Source organism: Lycorma delicatula, chromosome 2, assembly GCF_047948215.1.
Source record: "Lycorma delicatula isolate Av1 chromosome 2, ASM4794821v1, whole genome shotgun sequence".
NCBI classification, from domain to species: Eukaryota; Metazoa; Arthropoda; class Insecta; order Hemiptera; family Fulgoridae; genus Lycorma; species Lycorma delicatula.
The window spans coordinates 22,395,908-22,408,802 of NC_134456.1; the positions used below are offsets into that span (position 1 = coordinate 22,395,908).

Consider the following 12,895-nt stretch of genomic DNA (forward strand, 5'->3'; position numbering starts at 1 on the left):
GGTCTATAGGTGAAATTTTGTAGTCTTTCAATAATTTCTAAGGGACCTCTGAGAGTCGTTCTTTAACAAGATGCAAGAGCACTACTAAATTTTCCTGATGACACTAGAATAGGGCTGACCACAGCAAATTAGAGTACTGAACTAACAGGGTAACTATATGCTCATCACCAGAATTACAGTTGTGATCTAGAAATTTTCAACATGTATCCCAATCTGTTGTCTATTAAAGCACAAAAGATGGATACATGAACTATTGTTCAAAACAGCTGGATATCTTGAACTGATATCCAAGATAGATTTCTTAAGCTTAGAATAACAAATTTTATTGGTCTCATTCAGGAGTACTAGATTTTCAAATATTATACAAATATCAACAAAACGGGAACAGTACCAACTGATAGATAGATAGATTTATGGACTGGAAGTTTTTTCCAACTACTGATCTTTGGATGTTTGTACTTATATATCCTCCATATCTATTCATAAGTGGAAGATCATGAAAAAACATTTATAAATTATTTTAACATAATTGGATCATCATATAATCGGGGAGGAGCTTCTTTAAGGGAACTTGAATTTCTGTGATGTGAAGAAATTTCTCCTTAGGTTCAATCATAGTAGTAGTCTCATTTAGGAGATCTCGAGAAGGTTATCTGTTCCAAACAAGTATTAGTTTGTTAGGCCATTTATTGTCATTTTAATAAATGGCCTCTCAACTAGAGTAAATAAAGAATTTTGAGACTGTTACAACCTGCTTGTAAACTCATATTATTAACCTGAGGACGTTGACTATGATTTTGACTATTAATTTAACTTCTACCGTAACTACGTCCAATTTTAACTTTTTAGTATTTTTCAGTGATACGCAGCACTCTTCAGTTTCTTTATTATTTACGAATGAAGATACGTTTTTCAGAGACTATCCTTCTGCAGTATGTCTCAGCGACAAAAAAATTTTGACTTGAACTATTATTAATGTATTTTTCTTATTCGTACTTCCGTTAGCTAGATTTATTTTAGCGTGGTATTTTCAGTGATAACTGCAGAAATTAGACTTTGAATATATTCTCTCTTTTACCCGTGCTGTGAAATGCGGCATTCTGCTTCACTATATCCTCATGATGGAAGTCAAAATTACAGAGCTCATGAATTCTCCCTGGAGTTGGGATATATGTCTCTTTCAGGGAGAAGATAAACAACCCCTTCTTGTGTTTGGATATTTATATAGTTCATAATGTTTAAGAAAGTTAAGTTGTTATCTTTGTGAATATGTTTAGGATATATTTATTTCAATAAAGAGATTGGCAAATGTTTGCTCTATATATTGCCTACTTCACGAGTAATTTTCAGTGTAATTATACTAAATAAATGTAGCCGAAACATTTCAGTTGATCTGGATTTCAGCCGATTGCCTCCGTTACGTAATGGATAAAGTGACCCTGGAAACTGGAAGATGTGTAAATATTGGTAAAATACTAGTGGGCGTATAATACAGTACAACGTGGGTTGCTCGAGTCGGTTTTTATCTGTTATCACATTTGTAGTTTTCTCATGGGATTTTCTAGTTGCATTGGAATTACGAAATACGAACCTAATCATTTGTCTACTCATCAAAGTATTTAATAAAGTGAGAAACTGATTGTTTTTTTTTAATTAAGAGATTTAAATCGCACATCTTCGCTGATTTTAAATCTTGAAGTAGCTTTAACAGTTTCATTCATTAAACTGGAAGTTAATGATAATATATTTAATAATAGTTTATTTATTATTATCATTTACATTTTTATCATTATTCAGGCTTATAGTATTCAAGAAACTGATATTAGATTAACTCTTTCATCTTATGACGGACTAGTTGAACATGACTACTTCCCGCCAGCCGAAAAGGAACTGGCAAGTTGAGATCTTTTTATGTTATGATAGGATGTCGTTATTTACTGAAAAGCCGGTTCAGGCTACGTAAGGAATTACAAGACCTTGGCCGCTTGAGTGTTTTTGTTGCCTGTGATGAATTTAATCCGGGTTATTAGTAGTCTGTTGTAGTACAAGTAGTAAGTGGCTGTGGAATGTATGGTTATGTCATGCTATTACAAATACTTGTATTCTTATAAAGTAATTGATGTTTGTATATAATTAGTATATGTTTCAGTTTATTGCGTGTTGATGAGTACGTGTAAGTGTTTTGAAAACTTAAAATATTCATTCTGAAATGAATGTAGACGTAAATCTTGGCGAGAATGCTACGATAGAATCTCAAGGACCAGCTTCTATTGATTCAGATTATGATGAATATTTAGCAATTCCGGATGGTGTACACCATAATGTTGCATTTTTGACAGATGAAAAAAATGATAAGGATAATTGTGGTAAGTTTTTATGTTCAGCGTTCGTTATTTAACAAGTATTGTAGTTTAACGACTTTTTTTCTTTGTTTTAAATTGTGTCAATTACTTGTTTGCTTAAGTATGTTGCAAAATATACTTAATACGATAAATATTGTGACAATCGTTCACCTAGTATGGTCCATTTAAAAAAAAAATGTTATTTATTTTGTATATGCCTTATACTGCATAATAGTTAAGGGCTAGAAGGGTCAAATTAAGGCAATTCAAAATGTTTAAAATATATAAAACATTTAAAGTGTTTATTTTGAAAACGATGTTCTCTGTTATTTCTTTTATTTGTTGTATTTCCGTTAAATTTTTTTATTTTTATTTTATGCACAGGACTATAATAATTATGAGAAAAGTATAATAATAAAATGCATAAACTGTAAATAACCATTTTATATATATTTTGTAGTCTTATATTATGTGGTCCTACTTTTGAGGCTGTAGATATGTTCACTTTTGTGAAGGATGTCCTTTCAAAAAGTTATCCTGTTGTTGGGAAGCACAGGATTTGTTCTAGCAATCCTTGGCCTTATGGTAAACAAAAAAAGATTTTGACTTATGTTTAAAAATGTATTCTCTTCTCTTCATAAAGTACTACAGTACTCATTTATATTACGATTCTAATATAAAATTGTGACTTTGCCTAGAAAGATACCACAGTTACACTGCTATAACTTGGGCAATCTATTCTCCTAGCCTTGGTAAGAATTATTTATATGATATGTAATAAATATCTATTGGCTACTTCCTTTATAAACATTGGTTACTACATCCCTTCTCCAGATGCTAAGAAATTTACCCGATGTTGATTTAGAAGAATTCTTTAAAGCTTATATTATGTTTAAGGAAAAAATTTAAAACAGTACTGGTCAGTTGCATTACTGCAACTATATATAAAAATATTAAAAAAAAAAATAAAAAAATTGGTGTTTTTATTGTGGGACTGTGTGTAAATAGGATCTACACACGTTTTTAATATAGAAATTACTCTCATTCAACCCTGTTTTACATTCTGCTCAATACTATGCCTAGATTAATTTGAAATACCACTACACCTAAATTTGTTTTTATAGCTAAATACGTAACTCCATATTTAAAAAAAAGCAGAAATGTTAAGTAAAGAAATCCCTTCTGTTAGCTGTGCTTAATTAATTCATAATCAAGGTGAGTAGTAAAGATATTACATTTGACTTACAATAGAAAAACTGTACAGTATACTCTTTACTTCGTAAAAAAGAAAAGTGGTTGATCGGCAAATAAAATTAAGTCTGTATTGCAAGAATGTTAATAAACTATTGACTTTTAGAGGCTAGCAAACAAAGTTTTTAATGAATCTTTTCTTTGTAATTTTTTTTTAATGTTTGTCTATATCTTAAGACTTATATAAAATTTAAAAAATTCTTTAATAATTGTCATTTAATATATATATATATATATATATTTTTTTTTTTAATTAACATTATTAGTGTTTTATTATATAAAATAAATATTATTTACTAATATAAAAAAATAATTAAGCATTATTAATTTTATGTGTGATACAGAATAAAAAAGTACACTTGTCTTGATGCTTCCTGGCCAATTCTTTTGTAAAAATGATTAAAAGCAGAAGTAAAAAAATAAACTGATTGAACTGAAGTCCTGATGACTCAGCTCCAGCCAAACTTCATTACTTGGTGGCTGAAGTTGAAGTTCCCTTCTTTATGATATATGATAACTGGACCAAGGGTCAGAAAACTTGAAGATTTGTGAAAATTAAAAAAATAAAATCATCATATTTGAAATTAAAGATTAGATTGTTTAAATGGAAAACAGGGAGAAATAAAATTACTGAACCCATAAAAAAATACCAAAATCATTTTGTGTATGTTATAAATAATATCATATTTTTAGATCTTGTATACTGCTGATAGTGGTCCAAGTTTGTTATAACAACAGTAAAATATTAAATTTAATGCTTATTGACACTTAAAAAGTGTCAGTAGAAAGTCAGTAATATTGGCTAAATTGACACCTCTAGTAATGATGTAAACATTGATGAAGTTAAAAAATACATGTTAATATAATTATTAACATACGTTATTTAATTATAATTACATACATTATAATTATAAATTTAATTATCATTTAATTAAAACATTTTTAACATACTATAAAATTTTTAAAAGGTTAAAAATTAGACTGTAAAACCGATTAAAAATATCAAATTAATATTCACAAAAATTCTACAAACAATGAAATTTGAATGTTGAAAAGTGGCTTAGTAATTTTAGAGAAATTTATGTCAAACTTTGCAAAACTAAAATCTTAACTTGAATTAGTAGCACTTTTATTGCGACAAGTCTTGAAAAAGTATACAGACAGTATTATTCATGTTTAAATGAAGAAAAAGACAGTGAAGGAATCATTGTCTCTCTTCCCTTCTTTTTGCAAAACAAAAATTACAAATTTGGAAATGTAACTGTGCAATTGACAAGTTTACACAACTTTATAAAAGAGCAAATGTAAGTTTAAAAATCAGTGCTTGAGTTAAATAGTATTTAAAAATGTTAGTAGAAACAGAGAAATAATTGACCTAATTTTTATTGAAAAAAGGCTTATTTTTTGTTGAAGCTTAAAATATTATTAAAATAGATTTAAGTAAATGTTTTAAGAAATATTAAAAGACCAGAAGACCTGCAAAAATGAGACATTACATCTGGTTGAAAAAAAATGTCTGCAATCAGCTGAATAGGTCAATTTAAGATTGCTGCTCACAATTATAAAGCAAAATGTTAAAAGAAGTCTTGTCTTATTGCCCCAGGTTCATTATTAACATTATTTTTCCATTATAGTATTAGAAAAATTATTATTAAACTATAGGCAATCTATTAACTATTATACAATGTTAGTGAAATTGTTATAATGATTATTATAATAGAGGCATTTTTTTGTTCTCGCCTTAGTAACATATTTTAGAAGTATTATAAAAAATGTAAAATTACAATAGAAAAATGTAAAATTTAATAAATAAAATTTGATAGGATATTAAGTAAACTCCAAGCATTGGTTTTATTTTTATATAAAGATCCAAACTTGAATATATCTACACTTTTTGAGGTGTCAGTACATTTTTTTTTTTAATTGTATCTAATTTTTATTTTGTAATATTGATATCTTCTCTCTTAAAACTTCGTTCCAGACACATAGTGTTTACTATTTGGATTATTGCTTTTCTTGTACTTCAGTTAACTACAATGCATATATTTTCTTAAATGGATGTTTTTTAACATTTTTATCTTTTCTTGAGAAACAGTATTTTAATTTTTGTTTTAAAAATTGATTTCTGATACTTTGGAATTGTTTTGAAATTAAATTTAAAGTTGCTTCGTGTTCATTTCTGACCACCATTATGGATAGGGTGGTGAAGAAATAGTTCTTATATAAATGGTATGCCACTTGGAATATGTTTGGGAATTGTTCGACGTTTGGATTTAATCAGTCTGTTATTTCCATTTTAAATGCTTCATATAAATGTATATTCATTGTGGTACATTTCTTAGATTATTTTCTCTTACAAATTTAGATATGCATTATTTGTTTTAACAGTAAAATAAACAAAAAACATTAAAAATTAATTTAATGATGATTTAAAGATAGCTTAATTTGCAATGTAATAACTGAATTACCTCTACATTGTAAAATAAAAAAAAGTAAAAAGCATTATTATATTATAATTTATATATACTTTTATACCCTCCTCCCCCTACTAGGGTTAATATTTGTATCTATGGAATATTTAAAATTACTATTTTGCTTACAATGTTATATATATAGTTAAATGCTATAAGTATAACTTACCTTTCAGTGCTCATTAATATAATGCAATCTCTTATTAATAGCATTAGAAAGAATAGAAAAGTCACTATGGAGATTGTCATCATACTATTTTGTTGTAGCATGATTGATATATCTACAGAATTATTCTTAAAAACCTCTTCTGTAAGCAGTTTTGGCCTGTTATAAATGTTATGTGCAGTCTGATTATTCAAATAGACTGATACTTCATTTAATGTTATTTATTGTTTTTTATTATGTATTTCCTGTATGCTTACCACATCCTTTGAAAGCTGATATAAAATATTTTTTATAATTATTTCAAGTTTGTGGTGTGTTAATATGCTAAATACAATTAGTTGTTAATATTTGTTTTTTATTACAGAAGCAAATTTTACTTATATTTGAGTTTTTTACTTGGGGTAGTCTCAAAATCTGTTGCTCAAAGTTTGAGTAGTTCCACTTATTCCCAAGGTATTATTGATAGGACAAAGAACTTTATATATTAAATGTAACCATTTTATTATCTCATGATTAACATAATCTATGAATCAGTTTTCTTCCGATTGCAAATTGATAATTTAAACAATTAATTGATTGTTTTTACCTTCTTTGTGTACAGTGTTTCAAGGATACCTGGTAAAAATATTAGTCATATTCCTCTGATTAATGTAGTATAATGAAAAGGCTAATTTAAAGATATATGAAAAAATGCTTTGTTTTCAAGTTATACCCAGTCAAACATGTTCTCCATTTTTTCCCCCAAAAAAAAAATTGAGGTAAAATATTTTTACCTCATAGTAAAAATATTACCGTGAGGTACTGCTCTTACATAAATGCAATTTATAAGCAAAATCTATGATTTAGATGGAAATTTGCATTAAAAAATTGGTCCAAATTTGGCACATTGAATACTTTTTGAAGAATCTCTATGGAATTTCATAAGAAATAGCCAGAAATGTAATTTATTCATGTTTTTGTTAAAAAAAAATTCTAAGATTGTAATAAAAGAAAAAATATGCAGTATTTTCAATACAAGTTATGATGGTTTTAAAACACATTATATAAAAAATAGAATATATTTTATGCATATATTTAGCACAATAGTAAATTTCCAGAAAGAAATATATTACCATGCTTGGTGATATCATTATCCTGTTCCATGAAACAAATACCTGGTCGGTTAACATTTAGTTTTACATCAAAGGCTAGAGTGGTATATTGTAGAATATTCTTGGACGCTAGGAGGAACTCATGGAGGAAATAAAATGGACACCATCTCGTGCACTACTCCCATGTCTGCTGTGTGGAAAAAGATCTGTACAATCTGCAGATCACCACCACAATCCATTCTCGGACTCATTAATGAAGGAGAACTCCTTACATCACCTTCTGCAGGGGCAAGTAATTTGGCAGATTATTTCCGTTAAGTGTGTCTCACCTCATCATACAGTAATGAATTTCAGAAGTACAAATTACAGATGGAAGTACTGTCATTAAACTTTGGTGATTCAGTCGGTGAATTAAATGTTCCAATTGCATTCAACAAGTTGTCACACGCACTTAAAAAATGATGTGCACCTCCTCTGGACCTGACAACATTCGTCTCGGTATGCTGTCATACCTTCCTCAATCGGCGTTGCAACATCTATTGAACATTTATAATGATTTATTCTCTGCACAAGTCTTCCCACCTGTCTGGTCAGAAGCCATTGTCGTACCAGTACTTAAACCTGGTAAAGACAAAGCAAGCTCCTCAAGCTACCGCCCTATCTCCTTGGCAAGCATCTTATGCAAAGTAATGGAGAGAATGGTGAACCACAGGCTTATATGGTACTTGGAGAGACATGGTATTTTATCTCCAGAACAGTGTGGTTTCCAACAAGGATGATTTTCCATTGACCATTTAGTGTCATAGGAAACAGCTATTCAAAACTTATTCCTACTATGCCAGCGCCTCATTCCTATCTTCTTTGATATCAGAAAGGTGTTTGACATGGCCTGGCAACATGGTATTCTAAACACCCTCAAAGAATGGGGAATCAAGGGCAACATGCTTGCTTTTATTAGAGGTTTCTTAAATGACCGAACGTTCTGTGTTCATGTTGGAGATTCTTTATTGGGTAGAGAATGGAGTACCTGAAGGAGGTGTTTTAAGTGCCACCTTATTTTCTATAGCCATCAACAGTATTACTAAATGTGTGCAGCCACCTGCTTCAAGTTCATTCGTTGATGATTTAGCTATATATATTTTGTTCCATTCAACAGCCACAGCAGAGAAACTATTACAAAATACTATATCTCACCTTGAAGCTTGGTCTAGGGTTACCGGCTTCACCTTTTCACCTGAGAAAACAAAATGTGTAGTCTTTTCTCGTCTGCGGGACCCTGCCATTCCACAAGTTTTTCTCAACAGAGAGCTTATTGCTATTTTTCTTGATGTCACTTTATTAGGTTTATTTTTTGATAGCCGCCTTACTTGTGTCAAACTCATCAAAGAATTAAAAACAGAATGTTCCAAACTTTTAGATATGCTTTGAGTCCTTAGTAACACCAATTGGGGAGTTGATCAGTCATGTGTGATAATTTTTATTATTCCTTAGTTTGTTCCTGTTGAGATTATGATTCGCCTATTCTTCAGCATGTCATACTGTGCTTAAGATCCTGGATGCTGTACATCATGCTTTCCTTTGGCTTGCCACAGGTGCATTTAGATCAACCCCTGTCAAAAGCTTACTTGTTGACTGCGATGAGCCATTACTTTGGTACAGATGGGACCAGCGTTAGCATCTTACTTTGTCCATCTCAAAAGGGAGCCAAGTTACCCGGCTTTTGACTCAGTCCTTGGGAATCCTAATTTAGGAAGGTATGAGGACTATCCATGTTGTACTGAACTTGTAGGTGTTCGTACCCGATGTCTGCTGCACCTTATAAATGTTGACACGTATTTTTCCAACATATCTGTGCTTATATACTTCATGGGGAATCAACCTTATTAATTTTATGTTTCACCTTATGATGTACAATAATGAATCAACACCACCTACTTTCTTCCAGCAAATGTTTCACTATATTTGCTCCAAGATAAACCTAGACGCAGTAGTATACACTGATGGATCAAAACAGAATGACGCCGTTGGTTACGCATTTGTTGTTAATGATAGAACTTATATGTTTGGTCTGCGCCTAGTATTACGATACAAGTTTACTGCTGAACTATACACTATAAATAAGGCTGTGAGTATCAATCCTAAGTACAGAAAAATATCCTTATTTGCAGTGACACATGTAGTGCTCTCCAAGTCCTAGAAAATTTTTATTCCAGACATCCTATCGAAATCTACAACATAATCACTGAATTGAGCGCAACACACAAGTGAGTTTATGTTGGATTCCTAGCCACTTGGGAATTCCAGGTAATGAACAGGCAGATTCCGGCACTAAAGACCCATATAATCAATCTCTCTTCACACTCATACTTCACAGTCTCTTCGAGCAAAGTGGCAAGGTGACTAGATGGCTACCACTGATAACAAACTCCAGCACATTTAAGATTTTGTGTTGCCATGGGACTCCTCATACAGTAAAATTTGTCGTGAGGAAGTGGTCCTCTGTCGATTGCGATTAGGACATACCAGAATCACACACAAGCACCTCATGTCAGCAGAACATATACCACTATATGTACGATGCAACTGCTGCTTGACTGTGTACCATATACTTGTGGATTGCATATGTTATGCGGCCTTGTGTTGTAAATTTAAATTACAGTGAAACATTCATCATTCTGTGCAATAGAAGTTTTAGATCGGGTGTTGCTATTTTTATGAAGTGTTAGTATTTTATACAAAATTTAAGATTGTGGTATTTTTTTGTTCTAGTGTTGAAGAATTATTTTAATGTTTTGTTTGTTTTTCTTTTCGTTTAATTGTTATGATTTTTTTTTATTCTGTATCTTAGAAGGGACCTTTTACACCCTTCCTGAACTTTATTGATGTTTTATGTAAAGTCTTTTTTTAAGTTTTAAATTTTATGCTATGTTTTCCACTGTGATATTAGTTACATAGTTTTTAGTGATATGAGTTTTAAGATCTTAGTAATATTTTATCTGCTATTAGTTGTAAGTTAGTTTTTTTAAAAATATTTTAGTTTCTAACCTAGTTTTAGTTTTTATGGTAGTTATAATATTTTAATCTTTCCGTTATCTGAGAAGGGGCCGTTTACACCCCTCTTGGACTTTATTAATTTTTATTTTATTTCTAATTAAATTTTATTTTACTTTATTTTATTTTTATGCTTATTTTTAATTTTAACTTTACGGCTGTGATTAGTTGTAAATATGTTTTAAGAGAAATTTTAGCTGTGATATTAGTTGTAAGTTTTTTTTAAATTTTTTAGTTTTTAAGTTAGACCTATTTTTTATTCTATAAAAGTTTATTCCGGGCAATGATAATGTCAAAGTGTTTTTCTCCCACAAAAAAAGTACGTGGTTGAAACTTTTTCCAAAACCAAGAACACTCATTAAACATTGATACCTATTCCCAACAACAACAGTTCAAACTAGAAAATAATTTCAACAATAAACCAAACTTGCTGGATATTATAATAAAAAAAACTTGACAGTACACATTACATGTATAAAAAACCCACACCTCAGATGCTGTCATATCCAATACAAGTAATAAAACAGACTGACAGATACATATGTATTTTAATGAAGAACATGAAAGATATATTTTTTTTTGTCTTCAGTCATTTTACTGGTTTGATACAGCTCTCCAAGATTCCTTATCAGTGCCAGTTGTTTCATTTTGGTGTACTCCCTATATCCTACAACGCTAACAGTTTGTTTTACATATTCCAAACGTTGCCTGCCTGCACAGTGATTCCTACTTACCTGTCCCTCCAATATCAAAGTGACTATACTAGGATGCCTTAAGACATGGTTTATAAGTCTGTTTCTTCTTTTAGCTGTATTTTTCCAAATGCTTCTTCATCAATTTGCTGCAGTAGACCTTAATTTATCACTTTATTCACCTATCTGATTTTTAACATTCTCATGTAGCACCACATTTCAAAAGAAGCTTATAATCTTTTCTTCTCAGGTACTCTGATCGTTCAAGTATCACTTCCATATAACACTATGCTTCGAACATATACCTTTCAAAAATTTTCCTGATGTTTAAATTAATTTTTGAGATAAGCAAATTATATTTCTGACTGAAAGCTTGTTTTGCCTATGCTATTTGGCGTATTACATTACTCCTGCTTCGTCCACCTTTAATAATTCTACTTCCCAAATAACAAAATTCTTCTCATAAAAAAAAATTATATATATATATATATATATATATATATATATATATATATATATATTTTGAATTGTTTTATTTATTTATTTTTAATTTTATTAGATCAACCAAAGTACAGAATTAATAAAGTAGGATGACTTACTTTATTCCATTACATTTGCAGGAGTGCTTTCACTACAAACTTTGTAAAATATAATAACATATCATGTTTATTTACTTTATTTAAAATTTAAAACCTTTAATATTTTTTTTTTTTTATTTTATACTTTTATTCAGTTAAATTAAAAATGTCTTAAAAGAATTGATTTAAAATATATATATAGGGATATATATAATTCTCAAGGTATAACTAACAAAAGATATTACTGACAAAATTTGCTAGATACTGACTCAGATCTCTTAGTCCTAAGACCAGGATGGTAATTTGTATTCCAACTGGCCAGCCAGTTTTTGGGTATACTGAAAGAATTTTTTATACACAGGCTTTACAAAGGGATAGAACATTTTGAATTACAATTTAATTAATGTAGTTCATTTATTAAATATTAATTTTGTCATTGACATTTCATCATATTTCTCACATCCTTTTGCTTTCCAAGATAATACTTCTAGAGTATTCTGTTGGATGGAATCTATTGTTTTGTCTATTATCTTGAAAGATTATCCAACCTTCCTTTTGGAGGTCTTTTTAAAATATTTTATCTTGAATTAAATGATTAATGATGACAACTAGACTAGTCATAGACCTCCATAAAAAATAATATAAAAAAGCTTTAATAATTGAAATTTAATGATTCTCTTTTTTAGATTTGATTAAATACTTTGGTGTGTTTTCTTTTTTAATTTGTGATGCTCATAAAACATTTCACGTTATATATTTAATTACATGTAATATTACATTTATTTTTATGTAGTTATTTTAATTTTATTCCTGAATATTAAAAATTAGAGATTGATAATATGATGTATTTTTCTTTTAGAACCTCTTCTGGCTTTACCATTTCACACAATCCACAGTCCACCTTTGAAATTTAAGTGTCCATCTCGTTGCATTTTTATTCCTGGACAGAAGATTCAATTTCAGATTATCGATCATGAACGTAGTGTTACTACCCACCTTCTTAATCCCAATCTGTAAGTACCTTGTAATTTTATCCTGATTTTTTGCAATTAATTTAGTCTTCTTTACTCTTAGATTTTCTTTATTTTATTGTGTTTTTTGTAACTTTTTTATAATCTTTTCAGGTATTATATATTATTGTTTATTCACTCATTCTGTATTTTTTGTATTATTGTATTTTGAGGTTTTTTTTGGAGTATTTTACCTGTGAAGGTAATATTTTCTGTGCGTATAGTAATTGTGTTTAATAGCAA

At 29.5% G+C, this 12,895-nt stretch overlaps 2 protein-coding genes across 2 annotated transcripts in view; one reads left to right on the plus strand and one right to left on the minus strand.

The window, feature by feature from the left end:
- LOC142320547 (hyaluronidase-like) overlaps nt 1–6,416 on the minus strand; it is a 53,506-nt gene extending 47,090 nt beyond the window's left edge. The window contains exon 1 of the mRNA XM_075358453.1: nt 6,234–6,416. Within this exon, the coding sequence (XP_075214568.1) occupies nt 6,234–6,334 (101 nt within the window). The 5' untranslated portion in view covers nt 6,335–6,416. The remainder of the gene's footprint in view (nt 1–6,233) is intronic.
- The window catches only part of Pld (Phospholipase D), a 133,128-nt gene continuing 122,138 nt past the window's right edge, over nt 1,906–12,895 (plus strand). The window contains exons 1-2 of the mRNA XM_075358452.1: nt 1,906–2,366; nt 12,502–12,655. Of these exons, the coding sequence (XP_075214567.1) occupies nt 2,210–2,366; nt 12,502–12,655 (311 nt within the window). The 5' untranslated portion in view covers nt 1,906–2,209. The remainder of the gene's footprint in view (nt 2,367–12,501; nt 12,656–12,895) is intronic.